The sequence below is a fragment of the Stylophora pistillata genome, chromosome 2 (genome assembly GCF_964205215.1).
Source record: "Stylophora pistillata chromosome 2, jaStyPist1.2, whole genome shotgun sequence".
Taxonomy (NCBI): Eukaryota; Metazoa; Cnidaria; class Anthozoa; order Scleractinia; family Pocilloporidae; genus Stylophora; species Stylophora pistillata.
In genome coordinates, this window is record NC_142520.1 from 40,622,378 (window position 1) to 40,649,877 (window position 27,500).

The following is a 27,500-nucleotide window of genomic DNA, read 5'->3' on the forward strand; positions in this document are numbered from 1 at the left end:
TCAACGATATTGTTTATTTTCTATATAACCACACGAGAGCTAGGTTGAAGTGCTCTCTGGTCACCATCCATGATACTGATTAATTTTACTCTAACACTTGTATCACTTGAACACAAATCAGTGTTCATGTTATAAATCCATTTTCTTGTTATCCGCTTTACATCTGTATGAACATTTACAAGGGGACGCATCAAAATAAAATAAAAACAATCATGCAAATGCAACAAGACAAGTCAATTATTTTTCCGCTTTCTTTCTTGTGGTAATGAAGTTTTCATCTTCCTTAGGTCGTCACTTGTGATAAAACTGCTATTTCAATCATGGGTGGGAACAGTCTCAAAAACGTTACTCAACTTAACCAGCAAGTTGACGATCGAAAACTGGCCAGTCACTTTACTGCAGTGATTATACCAGCGAACATGTCAATGCGAGCAAGAAGTTTCATGCTGATCGTCGAGCTATTTGGTGAATTCATATGCGAAGAAACATGTTTTGACGAGTAGAAAAGTCTATGTGTTGAACGTCTTGTAGTTTATGAAGCGAGCTACTTGGGGCCGGAGGGCGAACTTGTTCAGTTAGGGCCGAAACCTCTGGTGAGAACCTGCGAGGTCAATTCAACACGTCTGTTCACCCAAGTGTAGGCATTTATAGATTATGCTAGCATAATTTTTGGCATAATTCGAGCAAACTGGCATAATTTCTGCCAAGTAGCAATGCTAGCGTAATTTGCGCATTTTGATAATTATCAGATCATTTTTGATGCCATTATTTGAAAGTCTTACTTGTTCAACCTTCTGCTGCCGCAGAAAGAGTTTTTAGCCTGCTTTCAGCATCTTTCCATGAGCAGCAAGAGAATGCACTTTTTGACTACTTGCAAGCAAGTGTAATGCTGTAATATGACAATCGCAGATAAGCTACACGAGAGTATAATCTAGTACTAGTGTGCATGTTAACCTGAACCACATGTTTATTTGAAATTCATTGTGGATTTGCTGCGTTTTTTTTTCCTGTAGACGAACGGCTTCTAGTTAAATGAAAAAAATATATATTGAACTTATTTGCATTTTTTCAAAGAGCATAATTTAAAAAACGGTGGTATAATTTGGAAAAAAGAGCATAATGTTAGCATAATTTGGCCAAAAAAAAGTTTCAGTCAAAAGATGACTCGTCCAACAAATATGCCGACCTGGTGAAATGGCACTTTAACTGCTTGAAGAACAGTGAGATGAAAATGAAAAGGCCTAAAGTCACAATGAACAGGCAGTACTCCAAAATGAATTCTGATGTTGAATATGCTCTAATGAAAGGACACCTGTGTAATTCGTGGGAAGAGCCACGGTAGTTTCCTGTGTTAGATGAATGTGATGATGTCGTCCTGTTCATTTCCACTTAATGATAATGTTACAGTATTCCTAGCCTGTTGTGAAGCTTTTCGACTGTTGGAGTGTTATCCTTAGCGGTGTTCATAGATACTGCTTGATTCGAACAAATCCCGAAATTATTATGCTAGGACCGAATTTATCTCAGACCGCGATTTCATCACTGACAGAAAAACAGGAAATGAATCGATTGCCGCTTGTAAAATGGGCTTAACGCGAAGGTAATCGTCTTCCACTAAGAAGGATTTGTATGCAAGCTGTACTTATTTCAACGAAAGCAGTAGGAGTTAGATTTAAAGGAAAAACATACGAAGGTTCAATACAAAAACAGTTTAGAGGTGGTTCCTGCGCGGAAGTTAATTTTCAATCCGTTTAACTCGGCGGTCAAAGAAAGCCGATGAGTAAACATGATTTTCACCACCTGTGTGGTTAAACGGGAATAGGCCAACAAACCCTTGAAATTGAACCGATGACAAACATCATCTAGAATGAGTGACTCTGACGTTAATTTTTTCCTTTTGTTTCATCTAACAGCTCTTTCCTAGCAGAATTGTTTAGCTGAAAGTTCTGTTATGTGCCTACATTGGACATCATTAAAAGGAAAAATGGTCACCAAGAAAAAAAGAACGTTCTGGAGAAACTGCATCAATGGTTATATTACTAAGCTGCAAACCAAAAAAAAGAAAAAAAAAAAAAGAAAAAATGAGCCACCAACAACAACTAAAAAGAAGGTCATGGGTCATTATCATCCCTCTGTGTTTTCAATTGATCCAAGGAGAAAAAGGGCCGCAAAGGACACGCAATATAAGTTTGGGGGAGTAACGAGATATTTTCAATCTCAAAATGGAATTAAGTCAAGTTCTAGATCATTACTTTTTACCTGCTTAAGGTATGTTCTCTCCTGGACATGGATATCGCAGGAATAATTCTAGAAAGTCGGATAAATGAAATTGAAACGATTTGGAGATTAACAGCTTCGGCCTGAAGTCACGTACTGACCTTGAGGAAGCTTCAGTGCTACCGCAATTGAACTAATTTTGTAAACATCTTTCTAAGGAATAAAGGTGAAGTATTTAGCACACCTGAGTTATGATTTTCTTTGATCTCTCTGAGATGATGTTAACGGAGCAAGCATTTTAAGTCATGGCCTAACTGAACTAAGCCAACAGCGATTGCTTTACACTCAATGCCTTCTCAATTTGATAGGCAAGTAAACTGCCGAAACCTGCCGAAACCTCAGGGTATCGAATCGTTAATAGCCAAAGTGATGCTTCTAGTTTTATTCGCTTTGCCTCAGCAGTGCGCAGGCGAAGGGAACAACCATAGAAAGGGGAGCGTCAAAGCTAGAACCATGACCTTTAACGACTTTGGAATGCATTAATAAGAAAGTTGGAGAAAAAAGCGCACTTCAGAAATGCCTTGAAACTTGGAACTAAGTTCAATGAAATGGAGTGACATAAGACGAAAATCCTCTTATGTATATTTTTTAGATATTTTTATCTCTTTTGATTATGCCTTGCTATTGGAACAATAGCCACGGTTTTTCTTAATGCAAACATTTTGACTGCCGCATGTCGGTAACATCTTATGTTCTCTCTGTTGAGGCCTCTTTTCAGTTTTCTTCAATTGCTCGTTTTCATCCGCATAATTTAATCAAGAATTCGGTTCTAAAGGAAACAATGATTTCAAAGTAGCAGGGATTACTTTGTTAGTAGCCGCCCAGAAATCCGCAACAGCTTCTAGGAATAGAGTAAACACCTTTAATAGCCTAAAAAAAAACAACAACAAAAAAAAAAACAAAAACAAAAAAAAATTAAAACTGCAAACAGACCGGTAAAAATGGACGAAATAAGTTTATGAATCGGAAAGTTCTATCGCAGCTGAGAGATTTAATTTTCAAGGAAGAGAGTATTAATCTGCAGCTACTAAGGGAGCTGGCCCAGTCCAATCATAAACAAGCGATTCACTTGTGATCATAGCTAATTATCCCACAGGATACTGAGTTTTTTATGATTCTCTACTGTTTAAGCTCCTGGTGACAAAATAAAGCATATCCGGCTGGTTTTCTTACCCGCTGATTTCTTGGCTAATCAGGCAGAGAGACCAACATTCAAAATGCTTGGACGTTAGCCAGGGAAACTGGATCTAGTAATGCACGAAGTCGAGGTTCACAGACAAACTTCCTAGAAGAGATACTCTGAAACGAAGTTGTTAATTGTCCCGTCTAACAACTGTAAGACTTGCGACCGGTGCAAAAGCAAGTCAAACCACGAGAATAAATTTGCTCTTTAATTTATTCACTTTACATAGAAAGTTCACTTGATGAAACAAATGAAAAGAGGATCGCATAAAATTTAGTCTACACGTTTTAGAGTTGCGCTTACACCACAGGTAGCCCGGCCCAAACACAAGACCTGGGTAGGTAAATGCAATCTTCCCTAAAAGGAACTATTAGCGAAAGGCGGCACGTGGAAGTATAGATTACCTCAGGCATAACGTTAAATGTGACCCTCGTCTGCACTATATGTTGTTATTTGCACGACAGCGTGATATGATAAAAATGGTTTAAAAATGATGAAATGAAATAACGAATAAATTTAAGAGCAAGAACTATAAAGCAAAACACTGAAAATCTATCGCATAACATGAATTTTGATAAAATCTTAATCTGTGTCATCGTTACAACAAATATCTCCCCGGATTATAGCCACGGTTAGCTAAAACTCTACCTTTTCTAACTCTAAATTTCGAATTCATTTTTGCGACAATCGCAGTTGATCCACTTCAACGTTGATTCCACAACAATCCATTAATTTCCATCTCAAGAGCCGAAATATGGCGAATACTTACAGCTTTGTATGAAAGCGATCTTCGCAGTAATGAACCCTACTTATGTAGTAGTGGAAATAAGACCTGAAAAAAATTCAGGCCCGTACGGGATTTGAACCCATGACCTTTGCGATACCGATGCAGTGCTCCATCAACTGAGCTGACAAGCCAACTGAGAGCTGGTCATTATGTTGGTTCGTATTAAACCCTTACAGCTTTATTTTCTCCGGCTTGCACAATGGAAAATAGCAGCAATATATTGAGGAGATATAGGTTCATTTAAAACCAGTTTAGCCTAAGGTGCAACCACAAATGTCAAATGTAAACTTCATTTGCTCAGCCCCCTGGTCAGGGGCCAGTTAATCATAAATCTTAAGTTAAAAAGGTTTAGGCTTAAGTATAAGCCTCTTGGCGTATCGGAAGAGGAGATGGATCGCTTACCATAATCTCCATCTCGAAACGAAATGCTAATATGCTGATTTAGTAATATGACAAAAACCATTGACTTAGAAATTTTCTACTTGCCTAAGTAGCAGCTTTCCCCAGTTTTCCGAGGTTAAAGAAAAATATTCATGATTTCGATTCAGGGAACTGGTGCATGACATCTGTTGGCTGATTATTGTACGAGCGTTCCTGGACGTAGCTAAGTAGTTGTCACCGTTGCTTTGTTTGGTTGTCGTGGTTGTCTTTTTTTTTTGGCTTTCAGAATTAACAATAAAACAGATTCTGAGAAAAGAAAAGATTAAAGCCACCCAAAGTTCACATAAATATTAATTCCTTAGACATGTTTCGTATTATACGATTTTGAACACATTTAGAACTGCGATTACGTCCATTCACCAAACAGTTGGCTGCTGTGACGGCGCCTCTTTGTGACGGGCATAATCATTTTTCTATCAGCCTTCTTGACCCTGCTTTGGATGAAAAACATCTCCATATATAGACGAAGCCAGAGGGCTAATTCACACACATATAGATAATAACAAGTTCACGTGATAAGAACAAAAAGTGATAAAGATAAAAATAAGAATTAGCCTTGTTTAAGGTCGAGGTATAACAGATTATACACATTTGTCATAGCCCATTGCAGAAACGTGAGAGGACTGGGGGAGATTGTGGTTGTTTTCCGTTTGTTTGAAAAACTAAGATATTCAAATGAAAGATCAACTAAATTTGAGAGTCTTAAGCAAGAATAGAGGTATTTAGCGGAGGAAAATGGCAAAATGACGGCTCTTCAAATATCACCTAAAATAGAGAGTTTGTAGGGATTGGGTAGAAGGGCCAAAAAATTTTAAGGTCCCATTTGGACACTTTTCCGCTGAAAACTCTCAAACTTGACTGGGTAGCTTTTCATTCAGTAACATTTCAGTTGGAGTGTTTAGATTTTCAATGTAATCAATATAAGAAACTCGTCCCATTCCTCTCACGTTTCTGCAAAGGGCTATTATTCCTTATTTTCATTAATCAGCTCAGTTTTTAGCAAGTGAATATGCAAGCTTGTGGATTATATTTGAGATCAAGGAGGTCTTATAATCCTCATTATCCGTTGCCAAGGATATAAATCTTAAGTTTTAATAAGAATTGACCAGCGAGTTAATTATAGGAGCAGAAAGATATATCAAGCTCCTCAATCAATGTCATTACTTTCCGCGATATCTGTCAGTTCAGCGGGTAGTTTGGAAAATAAGGAATGCCGGAATTCGGATCCGGAACCGGAATACTCGGAATACCGGGAATACCCTGAATTCCCAAAATGACCGAAAAATAATAAATTTGAAAAAGATAAAAGTAAATTGATAAATGAATAAGAATATTGATGATTAAGAGTAAATGGTAAATTCACAACTTAATCAAATAATTTAATGCGAAATTTTTCTCCATTAATTTCCATCTCAATAGCCGAAATATGGCAAATACTTACAGCTTTGTATGAAAGCGATCCTCGCAGTAATGAACCCTACTTATGTAGTAGTGGAAATAAGACCTGAAAAAAGTGCTTTCCAAACTACCTTTTCAGCATGATTTCATAGATTGGAGTCACATAGTCATTGAAGGATGCCATTTAGTGCATTTTCGCAGTTAATCAGATATAATGAGATTCTTAACCAAGCAGAAAGCCGCATATTCCTTTCATCACCTGGGTAATAATGCTGATATTTCATGGCGCATTTCATCTAAAAACTTGAGTTAAGCACTCCATATGAGCAAGTTGCACTTTGACAGTCGATATCCACTTTCATTATCCTATTGGCAGACTACTGGACATTCCAACACGTTTGTGTGATTGCGCCACTTAAAACAGTGCAATTTATAAAATCACCTTTCCGTTTTAATAATTCTAATTGATTGGACATAATGAAAAATGTGGTAACAATTTTTCTAGGGAAAGATTAGTGATGGCATCTTTTTTTTTATTAATGATAGAACGTTCACAGAAGATGAGCTTGAAATTTTGGGTGTGAGTCTGTAAGAATTGATGGATAATTTCTGAGGACAGGAGTATCTGATGGATCAAGATAACAAAAGCTATCATTTCCATTAATTAATTTTTGTTTTGAGAAGTAGAGACACCTCAAATTCACTTTATGTGGATATGGAGGAGTTTAATTACTATAAATAGGTTTCTCTTGCAGAGTTAAGGCAGTTTTGGGAGTAATTATCGATGTGTTGACACGGCCGTTGAAGGTATACTTATGCTCAGGACCAATTGCAATATACAATTACAACCATGAATGGTTTTAAAAGAACTGCTTCTCCTGCACTAGTTCTGTTGAGATAAAGTTCTCAAATTGCTGCTAGATTCAATCTTTCTTGAGCAAGACGATTTCGTCACTGACTGAGAAGAACAATGAACCAGATACCTTCCTTACGTAGGAGGTCATTCACTGGTGAGTCCAGAACTCAGAGAATTATAACGGCTCAAGAACTGCTCCTGGAGTACAGCTTAGTTGTCATTTTACTTGGATGTTTTATCTTAGTTTCACTGTCTTCAAAAATGATTCGTCAACTTGGAGAAACTCGAGATGGATTTCACTGGTTAATTGCTTGATCGTTTTGGTGTTGTTGTACAGTATAAAGTTTGAACTTGTACCTCATTTGAGATTCAATGCTTGGAAGTCCTGTTATTCAACGGGAGAACATTTTTATATGCTGTAAAGAGGACATTTTTGGAGGAATTCCACTGTGCGAGTGTCAGCCCTATAAGTGAAGCTCCCGTGTGCATGCAAGGGAAATGCAAAGGAAATTTGAAGTACATTAATTATGGCAATTTGAATTCAGATTGTCATCATTAGCTACTGTTTCATATGTGATTTTATTTGTTACATATAGAAGTTCATTTTCGTTTCGTGAATTAAATCAAATGTATGATTCTGTTTTTAAAAAAAGTTTTTAATATGTAATAAAATAGAGTGGCAAAATACTTGTCCAACTCCTACTGGTGCACATTGGTGGTATTGGCTACATATGTTTAGGCAACCACGAGCTCCTTGGCGAATTTATGTTAAGAAAAAAACGTTGCCTTTCCCATCAGGAATGTCACTTTGGCGTTTGACCAAACTTTAAACACATCCTCTCTTTGCCTGTTATAAAGCACTCTTATGATCCAGTCAATTTACATCCACTTTGAATGCAGCTGTCAGCTGTCGGTCTGCTGTATATTGTGCTGTTCATAGCAATAAAAAGAAAAATATGCACAGGTACTTCTATTTGCGGGGCAAAACTACTTACCAGTTTTCCAAAGTTTCGAACAGTTTAGTATTCTCGATGCAAACCATTTAGTGGACAAACGCTGAAACAGTAAGACATCAACTTCATTTATTTGGTGCCGATAGAGTAGACACAAAGGAGATGAAATTTGATAAAAAAAAACGCCGGGACAACCAAGTAAAACCGTCTGAGACTGTCCGCTTGACCTTTACCGATTCTTTTGTCTCAATTCACTCAGGTAAAATTCACAAGTGATTAATGGCCAAAGTAGTTGTTGACAACCCGTCATTCAAGCACCTTTTTGAAGCAAGTTTTGCTGCCAAGAAGGAATCCAAATAACCACAGAAGCCAAATTTGCGAGGTGCCCCATCGCGGGGTACTTGCTACAAGCGACCTGTATGCAGTGCATGGGATATCGTGGTCACTAGTGCGCCCTCTTCAACTCCTGAACAAGGATCCAACATCACGGGAGCTAGAGCAGTTTTATATTCGTAAACTGAAGATAAATGTGCACAACAGTGTAAGTCATCTACGTCTAAGTCTCCTCAAAATTCTCGTAATCGTAAACTGTTTGTTGCCATATTCGAAACAAATTACGATAAACAGATATCTACATAAACAAAGCACGCAATAAACAAAAAAAACGTGGCTGTATCACTAGTCATCAGTGTTCCAATGGAAATTGATACATATAAATTTACGTGCGAGTCTACGTCACTGCCAGTAACAACTGGGACTATATAAACTTCCACTTCTAAACATATGAAGAGGATATATATATATACATATATACTCAAAGAAACGGGCTTTTGTAAAACGGGTTTCGACATAATTATGATACTTGAATATTGTGATTCACCCACGACCCACAACCATGACCCTTTTTATGAAGAAGATAAAAGTTCCTCAATGACTCCACGCAAAGTTCGGCCTCAAAACCTCCTTGAACTTGCTTAGATGTATTATTCGCTGTTAAAATGATGAAAGACGTATGGGCACGATATATCAACTTATTCGGTGTAAAGTTAAATGCCTGCTGTAAGAGTAAGGATCTGTCGTTCCAGTCACGCTTTGACGATTTAACCTCTTGGTCATTTATCTTAATGAAAATTTCATCGACGCAGTGTTGTTTTCCGTGACCGATTATCTCTTTGTCAGGATATTTACCTCACCTGGGTCTTCACATTTTGCCTATAGTAAAATGGGTTTTTCTTTCATCCATGAAAACTACCTTGGTTTACCTCTGATAGTGATCGTTTTTGGATCTTGAAAACCAAAGTATCAGGATCTGCAGCTAATACTTTACCATGATGATTTCATTCAATGTTTTTAGATTATTGGAGTAAAATACTTCAGCCTGGAAAGCTGGTAGTTTGCATTCGAAAAATTGAATATGGAGGAGCCGCAAAAATAAGTTTCGAAGCTGCCAACCATTCTTCACGTGAGTTCGCAACTGGAAATCCCTTAAAACCGCAGGGTACAAAGTATATACGCCAAATGCTGTCAGTTTCCCTTATTATTGATAGACAATGTACAGTTCCATGTTAAGCATCTCGGCGGTTGACACGCAGAAAAGTTAGCATAATTAGACGTAAATTCTAGATCAATTTTGGAGACAGGTCGAAACATTAAACAGTGGAGGCACAAGACCACGAGCAGTTCCGTTATTGTGGCGTAATCCATCACACGACATCTAAAAGGACTTCTTTCATTGCATGAAATTACCACTAACTGTCCATCTACATTTGTCAAGCACGTTGGCAATGAGCTACACGTGGAACCAATCAGACCTCCCGGTGGTCGTCCACTGACCCTGCCTTTTTCTCAAAAGCTTATGTGTTCTCTATTAATTTGGTTATGTCGTGCTTAGGGATACAAGGGCAACAGCTTATTGTCGACGCCCCAATGTCGCGACGATCACAGAGTCTTCAGTTGTCACGGAAGGTATGAGTTGAGTCTTAAATGTGCACTGAGACATTAGATTTACTGATTTTGTCTCCTTATTTGGTTTTCTTGCCTTGCCAAAAAAGATGGAAGGTTTCAACTTAATAGCAACCCTCTTCAACCAAACTTTCTCATGAAAAAAGCAACAAAGACAAACTGATAAAAAAGCGAATCAACAGGCAGCAAACATACAAGAAGCAAAAAAAAACGACAAACAAACAGACATTGTACCAAAAAACTAAACCAAAACGAAACAAACAAGTGAACAGACTGAAAAAGATAAAAAATAATAACAACCATGATGAAATATCAAAATATTCCCTCGATTGGTGACTACGTCTGATGTCCCATATAGAGAAAGTTCTATTAAGACCCAAGAATTCCGAAAAAAGCGTTTTAGGGGGGATCTGAGAAAAAATATTAAAACCTGAAAAAAAAAACATAAAATCATCTCGCTTTCTCTTCATAAAACAGTAAAGATTCAATCTTACATGCCTTAATTGTCATTTTAACGTGTTAAAAATTGTAAGTAAAATGCTAGACGCCTGACGCCTTGGTAGGATTTTTTTCTTTTCTTTGTGGCCTCCTTGGGTACTTCATCGAAGTATGTAAGGTATGAGGTTATTTTTAGACCGTCAAAGGTAAGTTGTTTCTCGACTGTATTCAGTTACAATACCAGCACGTACAAGTTTAAAACTAGAAAACACAAATTGAATCATTTGATATCCGAAACTAATTTATATTAATTGCCGTGCTACCCTACTAGCTGGTTTTTCTTAATGGGAGACGAAGTGGAAAATTTTTTGGTCAAACCGGTGCAGAAAGTGAGTTATTTTGCACAAAACCATTATTGTCACTAAAATTTTCTGCTATCCTATTTAGACTGTAACTCCGTTTTTTGATACATGTATACACAAGAAAGGTTTAGTCCACCTATTAACCTATTTCGAACGTTTAGGATTGACATACAAAGCTCTTTCTGTTTGCGAGAGCAGCCAGGGGCGAAACGTTGGTCGAGTCTCCCCCACCTAAGGAAGTTGGGAGTATTTCACAATAGTGTCGTTGGATCTTTAAAATGATGTACGCAGAAACTTTAAGGAATATGCGCAGACGGTCTGCATTGACAGAATGATACCTAGTTAATAGCCTGCACTAAAGCAACTGCATGAGCTGGAAATCAAGGCGGAAGAACCGTTCGCAATAATATGATAAAAAGGCAAGTTTTTTAGTGTAGGCATTTCTCGGTATCCTTAGCAGAATGCACTTGAATGGTGTTCCTTCTTGACCGACTGTAAAGTTTTTGTAAAAATATAGATCTCTGCCCCTTTGTAAGAGCATTCGTATCACTCCTTGACTATGACTCGATCACTTTCGCTACGCAGTTTTTCACTTTACTTTGAAATTGAATGAAAGGGAAAGATGACATTAAGTAATTGCATTAAAAGCGAACAAATTGCGTTAAAGTAAGAGTTTAAGCACGGGAAGTAAATGCGACAAGTTATTTCATATGTTGTTGATTTAATTTCCTTATTTCTTCATTAGACGTCCTTACTCTATCCATACTAGTAAGATGAATACACAGCTGCAAAATTCCGTTGTGACTGGAGGTGGTAACGAAGTTGCAATACGGGAATTCCAAGACCAAGACCTTCACGACTGCCGAGAGATTTTCACTCAGGGAATGGAGCAGTTGATCAGTCTAATAGCACGTATTGTTTTCCCGAAATATATTTGGATTTTATCGGCTTGGAGCATGCTTGTTTTCGTTCTCGTCATCAAATTCCAATGGACCGCATACATCTTCACCCTCCTTGTAATTACTTGTGTCTTGTTTGCTGCTTCGTTGTATCTTAATCTGTATATGGAATGCTGGAGGTTCATCGATTCCTGTCTAGCAACAGACTTAAAGGATATTGGAAAGTGCTACATGTCCAATGAAAAATGTCGCATGTGGGTGGCTGAGTGGAACGGTAAAGTTGTGGGAATGGTGGGACTGATGCACAACGAAAGTCACAAACCAGGTGTGGGCGAACTTCAAAGGATGTCTGTATCACCAGCCTGTAGAAGAATGGGAATCGCTAGGAAACTACTCGACGAACTGCTTAAACATGCCAAGCATCAGCATTTTCACAAGGTTGTTCTAACCACCACAAGTGCACAAATACCAGCCATTCGACTGTACAAGAAATACGGCTTCAAACTCAGAACCTCCATTCCTTATCCTCAAAAGATTCTTAGTGATCTGCAACACTATTGCTTCGAGTTCGAGTTATGACCTTAGCTGTTTTTTTTTTTCCTTTTCGTTGTATAAAAGATCCAAATCCTACACATCTTCAGTTTTTAGGTGAATTATCTTGCTAAACCCTCAACATGAGTGATTGTGCGGCAGCAGGTAAACCAGATCATTATGAAGGAGATTTGAACCTTTCCATCATGGTAAGGAATGTTGTATAACGTAGACTAGAGCTATGCTCGTTGGACTCAATTTAATTTAGCATGAAAACCAAACGTGTATTTTCCGGCCATTATGAATGGTCTTGCAAATGGAATTATTTTGAGAAGAAATATGATCATGGACACACCGCTGTCTACTAAAATTTGCTCATGCTCTAAAATCATCTTGACTATGTAATGCATCAAATTCTAGTTTTACTCGACTTGCAATTATTACTTTTCAACCAGAGAAATGCTTTAAAAGAACGATAGAGTTGGATTAAAGTAAGCTAGGATTCTTCCCCTCCCTTTTCACGAGATGAAGGTTTTACTGTTTTCTCCTCGTAGAAATACTACATGGATGGCTTGAAAGAGGTTTTCGTATACGCACACAGACAAGCTGGGACAAATAAATACATGTAAGAGGCCGTCTTGGCAACTGGTCACGATACAGGAAAGAGGCTTTACCGCTCAGTCACGGATTGAGCCACAAATTGACCACAATTTCTGGCCAAATCCATTCAATAATTCATTATTTGTGATTCCTCAAAGAGTTCTTAGTGAGCTATCCTTTTTCCGTCTTGGTTTTGAAGCATCTTTTTTTGCATGTTTGTCCATCCTTGTGAACTGATAGCTGCCATCTCAGGTTGGCATGTTTTCATCTTCCAGGCGAAAAAAACTGAAAACTGAACAAAACAAACCAAACCGAGAAAAACAAAACAAAAGGAATAAATTAACAGAAACAGAAACTAAAAGTAAGGAACAAAACGAAAACAAAAACAACGAACAAAAAACATATAACTTACTGATCTCTCACATTTCAAAATGATGACAGGAAGTTGAAATGTCACGTTACGCTATTTTCGTTAGCTTTCCTTCTAAAAACAAATCTTGACTTATGCCAAATTGGCTCGTTTAAGATTGAGACAACTGACATGGAAACACAGTTGCGTAATTGCTTCCTTTTTTTCTTGGAAAAGAAGCTTCACCTTTCTGATGGTGGGTGACTAATCCTGCTTCTGCCTCGTAGTCACATACAACGTTCTGTAAGTGACTAGCTTCATTAATATGCGATGTAAACATAACTGTACCATATCTGTGCACACTTGGGGTTATATTTACTTAAGATCTGATAACTTACAATTATGAGTCCTTTTGTAATTGCAAATGGAGATATTTTATGCTATTTCTGTGAGTGGGGATTTCATCATAGTTGGATAGAGAACAGAATACTTTGTTAAAAATTACAAACTCGGAGATTAAAGAAATTTCCAACATTTTTCTAAACTTTGTAAATTAATTGTTTGTGTGGGGGAAAGTTTAAAGATCAGAATTGAATGGTCAAATTAGCAGTACAATGTGTTTGGTTTTTAGTGCAGGAAAGGGAGAGAAAAGGGATGGTGGGGAACTTCAGAAAATCTATTTTGAACCCATCCCCTCCAACTAATTGCAATCGAACCGGCCCCATGGTTTTAAGACACCTTGTAGACATCAGAAAATGCAATGATACGGTTTTTTTCCTTTCATCTTTGTTTTTTTCGAGTCACAAATACTTGTTTGTTCAGCCCAATCAGATGAAAATGGTGCCCAGGTGTTTGGAAGATTTCCGATTTGATGAAAAAAGACAGTCAACTTAGCGTAAGGAAAGCAAACTACATTCAGTGACATCTGCTACAGCACCTTTATAAAATAATAAATTTAAAATAGATAAAAAAAAAAAATAATAATATAGATCGATTACTATAGCGCTTTTCCATGTAAAATGCTCTAATGCGCTTTACAACACTGTGCGGGGGACTTTTCCAGACTGCCGGCGGCAGTTTACAATTAACAAAGGAGAAATTTTACAGCTTCCCCCTCTTATCCCTCTAGATAGCGCATCTAGTCTCTTGTTATATTAGCGTGCACAGCAAACGTTCGCATGGTGCACTTAGCAGCAATCATTTCGGTGAAATCACGAGATGCCTTTCAGTGACCTTGCCGGTCGCAATTAGTGGGGCAATTTGTATCTCGACCGCGGCGGTATCACTAGAAACGAGATCTTTAACATAAGCGACGTTACTAATTGGATCTTCCTTTGACGTCCTTAGTAGTATCCATTTATTTTAAGCACAGACGCATAGTTTATAGACCAAGAAGATTAGCAGCTTAACTTATACAAGAGACATGTAGTTATGGAGACCATCCGAGTCACACGTGCACACACCGTTGGGCCAATCTGGCGATTGACCCCACAAAGCAAGCCACTTCCGAGAAAAATTCTCAATCCCAAGGTCAAATAGGGTTTCAATACATTTTTATGAGGGAAAACAAATCCCTTATCTCAAAAAAAGTAAAAAATTAAATTGTTTGAAATTTTCCTATTCAGCGTTACATCGTTCTATTTGAACGCATGCGCAACGATGAGATCCCAGAACGCCATGGGATGTAAAGAAGACCTCAGATCAGGAAATTTCTTAAAACGTTTTCACATTTTCCGTTTCCTAAACAATGGCTCTTAAAAAGCTAATAGACCTTTTCGATAAGAAATCTGATATTTTATTCTGTTAAATGCTTTGGGGAGTAAGCAAGCAAGCGAGACAGCAGGCAAGCAAGCTGTTAAGTACTGAGTTACATCTAATTTCCTTTTTGCTTGGCCTACGAACATGGAGAGAGGTGTTTCTTTGGAAAAAAAGGATACACGCCTGTCCTAAAATTGACCCTGGAAGCATACTTTGCTTTACAGCCAACGGTCCGGACATGGACGGTTTTCCCTAACGAGATCTATTGCTTTCTCAAGGAGAGAGGTGTTGCTTAGGAAAAAAAGGAAACACGCCGGGCCTAAAATTGACCCTTGAAGCATACTTTGCTTTACAGCCAACTGTCCGCACATGGTTTTCCCTAATGAGATCTATTGCTTTCTCTAGGACAAATAATATTTAAACCAGTTAGCTCAACAAAAGAAGGGTTTGTTCCGTAAATAGACAACTTTTTAGTTAGGAGGGCAAGGTCTATAAAATGTCCTGATCGAAGGGCTGATTGCAGATCGTGCAGCAGGTTGTTATTGCAACAGAGAGCTGGCCAAGTGTTTTTCAAGATTCTTTGAGAGAGCAGGTAAAACAGGTACTGCGAGGTTATCACTTGCAGTTTTTTCTCGTTATTGACCTGAATCTGAAGGTAGCGGTAACGCCGCGAGACTTCACTCTGGTAAATTTTTCTCATTTTTTCTTATCATTGGCGAGAGATGCATAGTCGCATGTTTAAATAATCCCTATCATTTTCCTTGGAAATCATCTCGGTGGTTGACATGCAAAAAAGTTGGCATAATTTCGGGAGCGGGATCGTTTAAATTCTTGGACATGACGGACTGTAAAGCTGTGATGGCGCTGGACCACGTGCAGTTTCTTTATCTAAGCGTAATCCAATGCATGGAAGAAGACATCTTTCATGTTCCGAAATTGCCAAATGATAACAATTCGTCCGTCCGTCAACCATCGAGGCAATGATATACATGAAAAAAAAAAAAAAAAAAACAGACCAGACCTCGAGAACGTGACATACCCACTCTACCTCCTTTCTGTTGTAATCAGTGTGTTACTAATTTGGTATGTCTTGCCTCAACAGACAAGCTGTGATAGCGCTAGACCACAGGCAGTTCATTTGTTTAAGCGTAATCCATTGCATCGCATGAAAGAGGGACATCTTTCTTGTTACGAAATTGCCAATGATAACTGTCCGCCGGTCTAACTGTCAACCAGCCAGACTAAGGTATACACGTGGAACAGACCAGACCTCGGGAAGGTAGCCCTACAAACCCTACTTTTTTTCAAGGGATTTTGTGCCTCAACAGACTAGAGCAGCGGACTACTGTAACCGCTCTACTGATGCGACGATTTCAGAGCTTTTAGTCACGAAAGGTTTCAAGGCAAGTATTTCACGTGTCTGCTTTTACCTTAGATTTAGTGCTTGTTGTTTTCTTCCCCTCAATATTTGTGTCTTGTAAAATAAGTTAAATATATCAAAGAAAGGAAAACAAAGTATATCAACACAAAACTAAACTAGAATCGAAGAAAAACAATCCATGACTAACATATAGACAAGCAGACCGAACAAAATGATAAAAGTGGTGAGGATGACAATGATATAATTATAATAATAACAATAATAATAGTCATAATAATAGAAGTAATGTTAATAATGATAATAATTGTTTTTATTCTGGGCACCCAGATTTACAGACTGCCGTGATAATAATAGGGACTTTAAGCAAACCACGACGGCTACGGTAACGAGACCGTGGAAAAACAATAGATCTAACTGGCAGAACAATAGCCCAGCACGTGCGTTTTAAAACTTTGTACATTTCTTAACCGTCCTTCGCAAAACAACGTGAAATGACCAAAATTTGCGTCGTCTGCAAAGCGAAACCGCGGCGGCAAATCATTTTAATTTACATTTGGAACTCAACGCTACTTTTATGCTTTATGTTGAGTTTGAGGTCTGGCTTAAAGTAGAAACTAATTTTTTAATCGACGTCTTCCGTGGCGTTGCCGTCCTGACTGCTTAAAGTCCCTAATGATACCAAGAGAGAGGTTCAATGACTATGAAGAGACCCCCTTGCGACATACACCGAATGCAAATATGGCGTCCAATTTGAATTGCCATTGTTCTGGACTGACTAGCCTCGTCTTCACGTGGAAACACAAAAGGATTATTACATGTGTGAGAGACTAGTCAGTCCAGAACAATGGCAATTCAAATTGGACGCCATATTTGCATTTGGTGTATTAAGAACATTGACATTGACATCAAAACAACAGAAAGCGCCACGTCTTTTGAATTTTAGACTTTAAATAGTCCTTTTTTTCTACTATTAGTCCCTTCGTAAATCAGTTGAATTTTTGACTATTTATCGTTTACAAGTTTTTGAAAAATTAAATCCCAAATATTTACATTTTTATGTTGGCAATTGTACGAGTGAACTGTTATTTTGCTTTAGCTTTGCAAGTTTAAAATGAGTGCAATTAGATAGGATTTGTATTTTGATAAAGTTGTTTAAATTACTTTTACAATTTTTAAAATGATAATAATAATTCTACTTGTTATAATAACGATAATAATAATGATAACAATAATTATAATAAGAACACGAATTATAATAATAATAATGATTATAATACACTTAGACCGCTGCTGTGCTTTTGGCAGAAGTTTTAACGATGTTGCGTTCTTGAATACCTAGTAAAAGTATGAGTGGCATGAAGTTATTTTTAGGCAATCAAAGGTAAATTTTTGCTAGCCTATATTCAGTTACAATGCCAGCACGTACAAGTTTAAGATGGGTTAATGCACATCGAATCACTTGATAGCCGAACTAATTTGCTTAAATTTGGGTGCAATAGAATTGCAACTGCTGCTCTGCCGGCTGAATTTGGTGTAGGAGGCGAGAGGGGGGAAGTTTTTTGCCGAAGACAGCGTAGAAAGTGAGTTATATATTTCATTAAAGGCTGATAGTTTCAAAAGAAACTGTTTGGGGCTGCGTCGGTGGGAGTAACGAAATAATTTGGATATATCAATAAAGTTGAAACGGTAAATTGGCCACCGTAACGATTACAAAAGCTGATGTTTCGAGCGTTAGCCCTTCGTCGGAGCGAATGACGAAGGGCTAACGCTCGAAACGTCAGCTTTTGTAATTGTTACAGTGGCCAATTTACCATTTCAACTTTGTTGATATATCCGATATATTTCATTACACTCTTTTTGTCTCTAATGTATTAGAAGGATATATTGTTCCATTAAGGCTATTGACTGTAGCTCCCTTTTTTCTTCCTACATGTATGCATTTCATGTATGTGCAAATTTTCTAGCTGAGTAGTACATGTTTAACGTCTGGAGCAAAGTCGCTCAACTCTTACAGTCTGCAAGAGTAGCGGGGCGAAACATCATCAGAGTAGCTCCTATTAAGGCAACTTGGAAGTATTTCGTAAAAATGCCACTGGATCTTTAACACGGCACTTTGTGGATATATATAGGCATATAAGAAAAGGTTTTCCGTCGAGAGAAAAAAACACAAAAATATGATTTAGTCTTTACCATCACATGTACTCCTAAATAGTGGTGAAAGTTAGAAGTGTTTTAATCTAAGCTTTGTAGATCCCACAGGCAAATGATTGTGTAATATATTGCTTCTGGCCGATTATAGATTTAGTGAAAAGATCGATACCCAACCTCCCTTGTTGGGAGTAAAGACTTGTGTATGGATGTCATCGTCAATTTCCTTTACCTAACTTCCCTTTCACTTGGAGAGAATTGTATCTTAACCAATTCCGTCAGCTGCGTGATTGCAAGCCTTGCTAGTAACTGATCGCATGATCTGAATCTAAAAGCAAACTGGTCCTAGAGCGAGCAAAATAGAGCAAAGTAGGTACTTGGATACGATGACTAACTCACTGTATCAGATTGTTTAATTGGTATTAAGCCGGTTTTTCTTGCCTTTTTGTTAGACGGATCTAGCTTAAGATGAACACACAGCTGCAATCTCTTGCTTTACATAAAAGTGGTAACGAAGTCCTAATAAGGGAATTCAAAGACACAGACCTTCATGACTGCCAAGAGATTTTCACCAATGGAATGGAACAGTTGATCAGCTTGGTAGCACGCGTTGTTTTCCCGAGATATATTTGGATTTTATTGATATGTAGCTTCGTTGTTTTCGTTCTTACACTTACATTCCAGTGGATCGTAAGTGTTTTCTTCTTCTTTGTGGTTGGTTGCGTCATTTCGGCGGCCTTGCTGTATTCAGTGTTGTATATAGAATGCTGGAAGTACATCGATTCTTGCTTGGCAAAGGACTTAAAAGACATCAAGAAGTGCTACATGTCCAGTGAAAAATGTCGCATGTGGGTGGCTGAGTGGAATGGTAGAGTTGTGGGAATGGTTGGGCTCATTCATAACACAAGTCACAAACCAGGGGTTGCTGAGCTTCAGAGAATGTCTGTATCACCAGCCTATAGAAGAATGGGAATCGCCAGGAAACTGCTCGACGAGCTAATCAAATTCGCAAAGGATCAGCAATTTCAGAAGGTTGTACTGATCACCACTAACGCACAAACACCAGCCATTCGACTGTACAAGAAATACGGCTTCAAACTCAGAACCTCTATTCCTTATCCTCAAAAGATTCTCAGTGATCTGCAATACTACTGCTTCGAATTCGAGTTATGACCCTCAAGCTTTTTACCTTTTTACTCGGAACCGTCTACCATAGAATTGGACTTAACTCATCAACGATTTTTCGGTGAATTCTTTTGCTAAAATCCATAACGAAGGGAAAGAGAGGTGAGCCAATTCAGTCTGATCATACTTGAGCTGTCAGCAGCATCGAGTCATAAAGACAAAGGTTGCTTCGATTAATATAAGAAAATTTTTACTCAAACTGAAGTCAAAGGGCATAACTCATTCAATAAGTTTAGATGTTGAAAATGTTCTATCAGCTATTGCGGTGGTCTTGTATTTGAAGTTATGTGTTAAAAAGCATACAGAAATCTTCTGCTGCCCTAATCACTTTTAAATCACACAATATCATATTTAAATTTCTCTCATGCTACTTTACGTTTCAAACAGTGATAGAGTTAGATCAAGGTGGGCTACCTTTCTTTCTATTCCCCATTTTTTTTCTCCCTGCACGTCACGGATTTGGCATGTATAGCTTCGCCAAGTCATTATTGAGCATAAAATTTATATTTCTTCCACTTAATTGATATTTCCTGTACTTGTAAATAAGATGTGATTAGTGAGTACATAGAGCAGGTCTTAACGGCCATCGGTCACGCTGCAGAAAAGGAGCCAAACTGATTAGTTAGTCAGTATTTCGCGTGAAATTTCTCTTTCTTCTGCCATTCTTGTACTTTCTTGGCATATCAATGTCCCCTTTAGAGTTTTGTTGGTCTTCCTAAACTGTTAGTTCCACAATGTCATATTGAATTCAGTTTTTGATGCTCCCCCCAAAGAAAATAATAAAAAAAACTCAAAATTCAGCTCCTTTAAGATTTAAACAATTGATATGGAAACGAAGCTTAGGTAATTGCATTTTTTTCAGCTTGAAATAGAAGCTGGCCTTTCTGATGATGGATACGTATTCCTGACTTATAAATTCGTTTTGATACGAGTGGTTTGTTTCATTTTCATATAGTGCAAGTGCAGGAGTGCGATTTTAATGTACTTCTGAGTTGTGTGTACAAAGGTTGACATATGCGAACATAGATGCACGTTTTCATTGCATATATTGATATATTTAATGTTTTTCGATAAACAAAGATGTTTCGAGAACTTTCTGAAAGATAAAAAGCAGAAAATGGTATCAAAATGATTGTCATGAATTTCGAGATTTATTATGTTAAGGGCTGATAAAAAAAATGTATATCGATAACTTTCTTCGGAATTATGGAGAACCGATAAATAGTTCTTTCCCGTTTTTAAATACGTTTTGTGAGGAAATTGGATTTTGTATAATAGAAATTAATCATAGAAATCGAAATTCATTGCACTTGATTTTGAGTTTTGGTGAGAAAAGGTGATGAGGGAGGGAGGGAAGGGTAAAGTTTTCCGAAAAAACTCCTGGGAAACCAAGCACCCTCCGACAAACTGCAAGGACACCAACCCCTTGGTTAGGAGTTCGAGACTTCGTTCAAGTCCTAAATTTAAAAATCTTGGGTCTTTCCAAAAGTGTCACAACATTTGAACGTGAATTTCATTACGTTACAAAAACGTCATTAACCAGCGCACTGGTTATGACAACAACCACGTGATTTGTCACGTAATCTATCATGCTATCAGTCTGGACAATGATCACATTCATGGCGCGCCACATGGCTGACGGACGAAAACGTCCAAGTGACTCGTGTGACAAAATTTGGGCCTAAATGTCTTAACGTTACAATAACGTCATTGATGACGTAAATAATACGTCATGAAACTGTGCACTGGTTGTGCAACAACCGTGTGATCTGTCACGCCATCTGTTACTCTATTACTCACTGATCACATCATGATTCCACGTGATTTATGAAAGACACCTATCATGTGAGTGACCTTAACGCACTTCATTTTCCCACAAATTTGAGTCCATGACTTAGTTTGGTAAAAAAACATTTCGTCTTTTTACAATGAGCTCTGAGAAGAGCAATTCAACAGATTACGTTGCCCATGACTATCTTCGGGTAAAAAGTCAAAACATACAATGGCATTCTATCCGCAGTAAAATTTTTACTCGGCTCAAACAGGAATAAGGAACAAAATTAAGCTAATTAAAAGGGATTTTTCAAATAATAAGCACCAAGATATAATAAATGATAAAAATTCAACAAAAAAGTCACCAAGGGCTGGAGGTTACCACAACTTCACAACAGCTCTGTAACGAAAGTCTTGCAACCGAAAAAAAAATTGAGTGTATTAACGACTCGTTATGCCCTAAATGATGTGACTCAACGAGCTTTATTCTCTCGTCTTTAGGCTTCTTTTACATTAAGTTTCAACAAAGCATAAGTTTACCTTCGAGAACGGGATTAATGGAACAGTTTGGTATTGTTTCGCAACTGAGGGCAAGCGGGCTATGAATACTTCATAGACGTGTCTATTTTGGTATTGCAGCTGGAGGCCGGAAAGCATTATGTCCTCTAATCGCCTCACCTCTTAGATTAGTATATCCCTTCAGACAACTATGTAAACCAAGAGCCCAGACTTCGTGAAACGTTGCCAAAGTAAACTAAAGCTTGAGCGGAAAGTTTTGTTCTACCAAGTGTAGTTGGGAATCATTAATGTAATGTGCATTAACTGATTAAAGCTGCTACGAAACTTATGTCAAAGTTATTGCCATGTTATTACTTTTTAAATACATATCACTCACCAATCATCGGTTAATACTCATTCCTGTTGGCAAATTCCTTTCTTCACGTGTGGCAAGACCTTTCTCGTATCCATGGGGGCGATGACGTTAACCTTGGGACCTAAGAACGTTTCAGTTACACAATCGAAAATACACTTACAGGAAATTCTTATTTCTCGTTTTAATGTCAAAAACATTGTTTGTGGGGATGAAATTAACGATACAGGAACCTTTTTTCACTGACAAAACAGAGGAGAGGCTCTTCTTTAGGTTAGCGTGCATGACAAATACGTGCGTGTTGCCTTGAGCGGCAAATCATTCTCGAAAATACCCGAAACTCCAAACTTGAAATAACAGCACTTGACCTTGCACCGACTTTTTCGGTCGTAAGTGGGAGGCGATTTAAAAATAAAGTGTATCTTGACACCCCCAGACGGGATCACCGGAAACAAGATCATTTTTTAGAGGGATTACACATTTACTACGTCACCGGCATGGGGCATTGACGCAAGCAGTTCTCTCGTTGCGGTCTAAGGGTAACTTATTTATTAAGAAAGACACACAACTTAGAGCCAGAAGATTGCAAGCCGAACTTGTAGAAGAGGTAAACTGTAGCAGGGATTTTCTTACAGCAGTTATGGACACTACCCGTCTCAAACACTTCGTGCCGGTAGCGATTGACAACACAACACGAACCACTCCCGAAGACTATGAAAGGCGATTTGAATTCCGTTCCACGACGGACCGAATTCGTCTCGAGAGAATATACGGAACTCCAGAGATTCTTCTTGAACTTGCCATGCTCATCATAGTCCTGGGGATTGCACTTGCTGTTTGTCTTGTAAGGCACAACGTTTCAAACTAGGAATGAAGCCCCAGGAAAAGAAGTCAGCGCCACGATTACACAGGAATTCCACACTCCGGTGTCAAGGAGGATTTCTCTGGAGAACTCGGGAAACTTAGAACAGAAAGAGGATGGCATGAATAGCAGCTAACGACGCTTCTCACGTTAGAACAACTAAGTATAAAATTACCTGATGTCTTGAGCTATCATTGGAAAACTGTTTTACCTGAGTTATACCGAATCGCAGCTCCTGCATCTGAATGAGAGCGTATCACACAGGAAAAGGAACAAACTTGTTGGGACCAACAACACTAGGCCTATAAATAATGGTCCTTATGCAGCAAGTCACTTCAAGATCCAAGATAATGAATATTTTTTTGTATTTTCAGATGGTTAGATACATTCTCTGCCTTTATTATACAGAAGGGTACTAGTGAGACCTTTTTTTCAAAAAATGCTTCTCGTTTTTAAAACCGTAAGGCCTACTGAGATCGTATAAGGTTTTGGTGCATGTACGTACAGTAAAAAAAAAAAAAAAAAAAAAAAAAAATTCATAGGCAATAAAGTTTTATAGAGGAAATCAGTCGTGTTATTTACCTATGAAGCCTGCGTAAATCCATCCCTCGCCACTTGAGCCTATAAAAAAAAAATAAACGAAGAAATAAACTTGAAAAAAAAAAAAAAACTGAGAATAAACCTAAAGGAAAAAATACATAAAAGAATGAAGAGCTTTTCTCGCCCAATCCCAATAATATTTTAATTAGAAAATAAACTGTTCCATCTGATTTTTTTTCATCTTTTTTAATATGTTAAATTTCATCAACGTTAATCAGCATCCTTTTGGGCTGAAATCATTGGTCTTCTTCCCCTGTTTTGAACTCTGGCATTTGTTCTTAAGTGCCGTAGTGGAAGCGGGCGGAACATAAGTCCTACGACTTCGAGTGAATAAATATCGAAACGCGTCCATTTCAGTCATATAGCTTCATCCTGTGGAAAATAGTGTCTAGAAATACCCGGTGTATGTGCATTATTTGAAGCTAACATCATTTGGCGCTCCAGACAATTAATACGTTCGTCGACCTCGAGGGTCCTCTCTTTCTGCTCCCCCCTCTCAGTAAATTTAACTCCCTTACGGAAGAGAAGGTTCGCAAGCTCATCCACAGCAGCAAAAATAAAAGCTGCACTCTAGACCCTATGCCAACATCTCTAGTGATAAACTGCATTGACGTGCTTTTACCGATCATAACGAAAATGATTAATCTACCACTTGAGTCTGGGCTATTCGCTGATGACTGGAAGTGTGCGCTCGTCCTTCCTCTGCTGAAGAAGCCTGGGCTAGACCTTCTATACAAAAACGACAGACCTGTCAGCAACCTGCAGTATGTTTCAAAGCTGACTGAAAGGATGTTGTACGAGCAGAATCACACCCGTATGATGATGACTCATTCACTATATCCTGAGTTTCAGTCTGCATATCGTAAAAACCATAGTACAGAAACGGCTCTTGTTAGAGTCACGAACGATTTTCTCATGAAAATGAACACTCAAGATGTCACCTTGTTGGTCATGCTTGATCTTAGTGCCGCTTTCGATACGATTAATCATAACATCCTCCTTACTCGTTTGAATGAGGAGCTTGGGATATGCGGATTGGCGTTGGAATGGTTCAGGTCGTATCTGGCGTAAAGAGGCCAGCGAGTCTCCATCGACGGATCTCTTTCAGAGCGCTTTAACCTGGAGTGTGGTGTCCCACAAGGGTCATGTCTGGGCCCCCTGCTCTTTCTCATCTATGTATTCAAGCTATTCAGGGTGGTTGAAGATCAACTTCCACACGTGCATTGCTATGCCGCCGCCGCCGCCGCCGACGACGACGACGACGACGACGACGACGACGACATAGTAATAATAATAATAATAATAATAATAATAATAATAATAACACCTTTATTTAGGCACGATAATGTTTAAAGCTGAACAGCTTGTGGGGTCGTGTGTAAATCCAAATAAACTGTAAATGAAATAAATTCAAATTATGATGGTTTTTGAGGAGAGGGGAAAACCGGAGTACCCGGAGAAAAACACATTGGTGGAAGGCGAGCGCTCTCACCCTTACGCCAACCCTGCTCCCCACACAGATTTATCTGAGTTTCAAACCTATCAGTAACACATCCCAGGAAGGTGCAATCCGTGCAATGGAATGTTGTATCGAGAAGATCAGGCGCCGGCTGATCCATGATAGACTCCTTCTTAATGACGATAAAACTGAGTTTATTATTATTGGAACACGCCAGCAACTTAACAAATTGCAGGCTATGAATATTAAAGCAGGTGGTTCAGTGATAAAATCTAGCCATCAAGTTAAGAACCTTGGAAGCTGGCTTGATCCAAACCTCAATATGCGCCACCATATTACTAAATAAATGTATGTAAGGCGGGTTTTTTTCTACTTGCATAATATTAGACGCATTAAGAAGTATTTATCGAGAGATAGCTTACTCACTCTGGTACACGCATTCATCGCGAGTAGGTTAGATTACTGTAATGCTTCATTGTATGGCCTTCCCAAAAAGCAAATAGCTAAGTTACAACGCGTGCAAAATGCTGCCGCCAGACTAATTATGAATATCGGGAAGTATTCTCACATTACTCCAGCACTCTATCAGTTACACTAATTTCGGGGCCTGGTACTGGATGAATGTCGCCACTAAGTGAAATTTACAGCTCCGTAACGTCAAAACTGGTGCAGGAGTACGGGTAATATGATATTCTTGCTGTTCCTCCGCGAGCCAGTAAGGGAACATGTAAATCCGCCAGTCATTAGATGGAGAACAAAAGGTTTTGGAACTTGTCTTGACTATCGTAAAGGACGACCATCTATGGAACAATCCCCAAAGACTGTGGTAATTAAGATATCCTCTGCATTCTAAATGCCCCTATACATCTGTCTTTTTGGCTTGGAAAAGATAGAAAAGTCCTTCGATCCTTTCGTTGTTGCAAGCAGCCAAAACTCTTAGGAAACAGCGTCCACGGCATCCCTGAGAGTTCTCATAGACGATCGACACGCTCTGGTTACCAGGCACAAGGATCGGGATGAAGAAATAAATTAAAAGCGTGGAGTGCAGAAAACCATGTCTCGAAACCATGACGTCAAGGTTTTGTCGGCGAAAAGGAAGATAATACTCGATGACATTGTTTCGTGCAGGTATACTGAAATTGAAAGGTCTCACTTGAATATGATTCATTTATCCTTAGAATTTAGGTGATACAGAACTCATTAGACTGGGTATTTAAACAAACTTTAGCGCCACTGTATGCAAACCCTGATCTAAGCCATCTTCAATAGGCCATTTTACAGTTGTGTAATTAGTTGCCAAGCCTTTGATTCAGAGTGAGGCTAAAGATGACCTTGTTGTGATAGAGACCTGTATCTAGTTAGCATGATAACAAAGTGATTTACATTTAAAAGGTAGCAAGGTTTGTATCATAACAAGGTCATCCCTAGCCTCACTCCCATTCAAAGGCTTGGCAACCAAGCACACCACTGTAAAATGGACTATTTAGCAGAACCTTTTATCTCAACATTTATTTTTGTGATCAGTGTCGAGAGGGCCGAAAGATTATTGTGTAAAAGCGCGGTTTGGGTTATACCTCGAGTGAATAACAGGCCCTTTGTGGTCCATCTATCAACGTGGACTTCGCTTGATATCTCGTGAATATTTCACCTTTTTCGGTTGTCAAGAAGTTTTAGAAGGTTTCTGTTCTTGTGTGATATCTTAAACCTAGATATTTACCTTATTTCGGTTGTCAAGAAGTATATTGAAGTTTCTATTCGCAGATTTTAGCTCCATTTGTTGTTTCCCGGCCAAAGACCTCGGATAATCAAGTGTAAGCGGGATATGCAATTTGTATTCACGAGTTACTGAAATGATAATCAACTAACATGGCTTGTTAGGTTGAATGTTTGAAATTTACTCAGTTGGTGCATTTTTTTTCTGTAATTCTCAAGAAATATTTCACCTAGTGAGTTGTGATTTCCTTTGGTTAGGACTTTGCTTCCTCCTGACGTATATAATTTCCCTTTTATTCTCTGATCTATCATTAATGATGATTTACTTCAATATACAAATGGAGTTGTAAGCCAAAAAAAAGGTAACCTTATAAATTTCTTCAATAAACCAGCCTATGCAGGGCTCTTTGTTTGTTTTTGTTTTTGTTTATTTGTTTTTTTTTTTGTAGGATTAGACCTGGACAGGAGTCCCGCTCCTGACCTGGAGAACACCATTGGAGATCAATCAGTTTAAGCCGAGCCACATTCCGGCGCTCTGGGCAAAGTTAAAATACTCTCTTTTCAAAGTTTCTACCAGCAAGTCTGCCGAGAAATCTTTACAAAATGCAGTGAGGCGTGGGTAAATAATGCGCTGTGGGTGGATATGCAAAGATATTGTGCATACGTGGTGGTCGAAAGTGTCTTCACACACTTTTTTCTGGCTTTTTCATGGTC

General features: G+C 38.4%; 2 protein-coding genes and 2 long non-coding RNA genes across 8 annotated transcripts in view; 3 read left to right on the top strand and 1 right to left on the bottom strand.

The window, feature by feature from the left end:
- The window catches only part of LOC148739499 (uncharacterized), a 4,253-nt gene extending 2,167 nt beyond the window's left edge, over positions 1-2,086 (top strand). Inside the window, exon 2 of the long non-coding RNA XR_015997424.1 lies at positions 288-2,086. This is a non-coding gene — a long non-coding RNA (uncharacterized LOC148739499). The remainder of the gene's footprint in view (positions 1-287) is intronic.
- Positions 2,087-7,504: 5,418 nt separating this feature from the next.
- LOC148739500 (uncharacterized) lies at positions 7,505-9,293 on the bottom strand. Of its 3 annotated transcripts, none has more exons than XR_015997422.1 (2): positions 9,158-9,293; positions 7,505-8,412 (listed from the first exon to the last, which is right to left on the bottom strand). It is a non-coding gene; the product is annotated as an uncharacterized LOC148739500 (long non-coding RNA). The 3 variants fall into 3 exon arrangements; XR_015997421.1 differs by having other exon boundaries at positions 9,089-9,222; XR_015997420.1 differs by having other exon boundaries at positions 9,084-9,222.
- A 454-nt stretch (positions 9,294-9,747) lies between these two features.
- Positions 9,748-13,580, top strand: LOC111333883 (N-acetyltransferase 8F1). 3 transcript variants are annotated; one of them, XR_015997419.1, is made up of 3 exons: positions 10,492-10,684; positions 11,403-12,296; positions 12,642-13,580. XR_015997419.1 is itself a non-coding variant. In XM_022939519.2 (2 exons), exon 2 carries the CDS (start codon positions 11,431-11,433, stop codon positions 12,133-12,135), a length of 705 nt encoding a protein of 234 aa, XP_022795254.1. In that variant the 5' UTR covers positions 9,748-9,860; positions 11,403-11,430; the 3' UTR covers positions 12,136-13,580. The 3 variants fall into 3 exon arrangements, 2 of the variants coding, with proteins under 2 accessions (XP_022795254.1, XP_022795253.1); XM_022939519.2 differs by lacking the exon at positions 10,492-10,684 and adding an exon at positions 9,748-9,860 and having other exon boundaries at positions 11,403-13,580; XM_022939518.2 differs by having other exon boundaries at positions 11,403-13,580.
- A 3,932-nt stretch (positions 13,581-17,512) lies between these two features.
- On the top strand, positions 17,513-23,684 carry LOC111333899 (N-acetyltransferase 8F1). Its single transcript, XM_022939543.2, has 2 exons — positions 17,513-17,755; positions 18,776-23,684. The coding sequence occupies exon 2, from the start codon at positions 18,792-18,794 to the stop codon at positions 19,494-19,496; it is 705 nt and encodes a 234-aa protein (XP_022795278.2). The 5' UTR covers positions 17,513-17,755; positions 18,776-18,791; the 3' UTR covers positions 19,497-23,684.
- Positions 23,685-27,500: the final 3,816 nt, after the last annotated feature.

Bases quoted from the DNA above. Each gene is read 5' to 3' on its own strand.
- LOC111333883 (XM_022939519.2), top strand. From the start codon at position 11,431: ATGAATACACAGCTGCAAAATTCCGTTGTGACTGGAGGTGGTAACGAA.
- LOC111333899 (XM_022939543.2), top strand. From the start codon at position 18,792: ATGAACACACAGCTGCAATCTCTTGCTTTACATAAAAGTGGTAACGAA.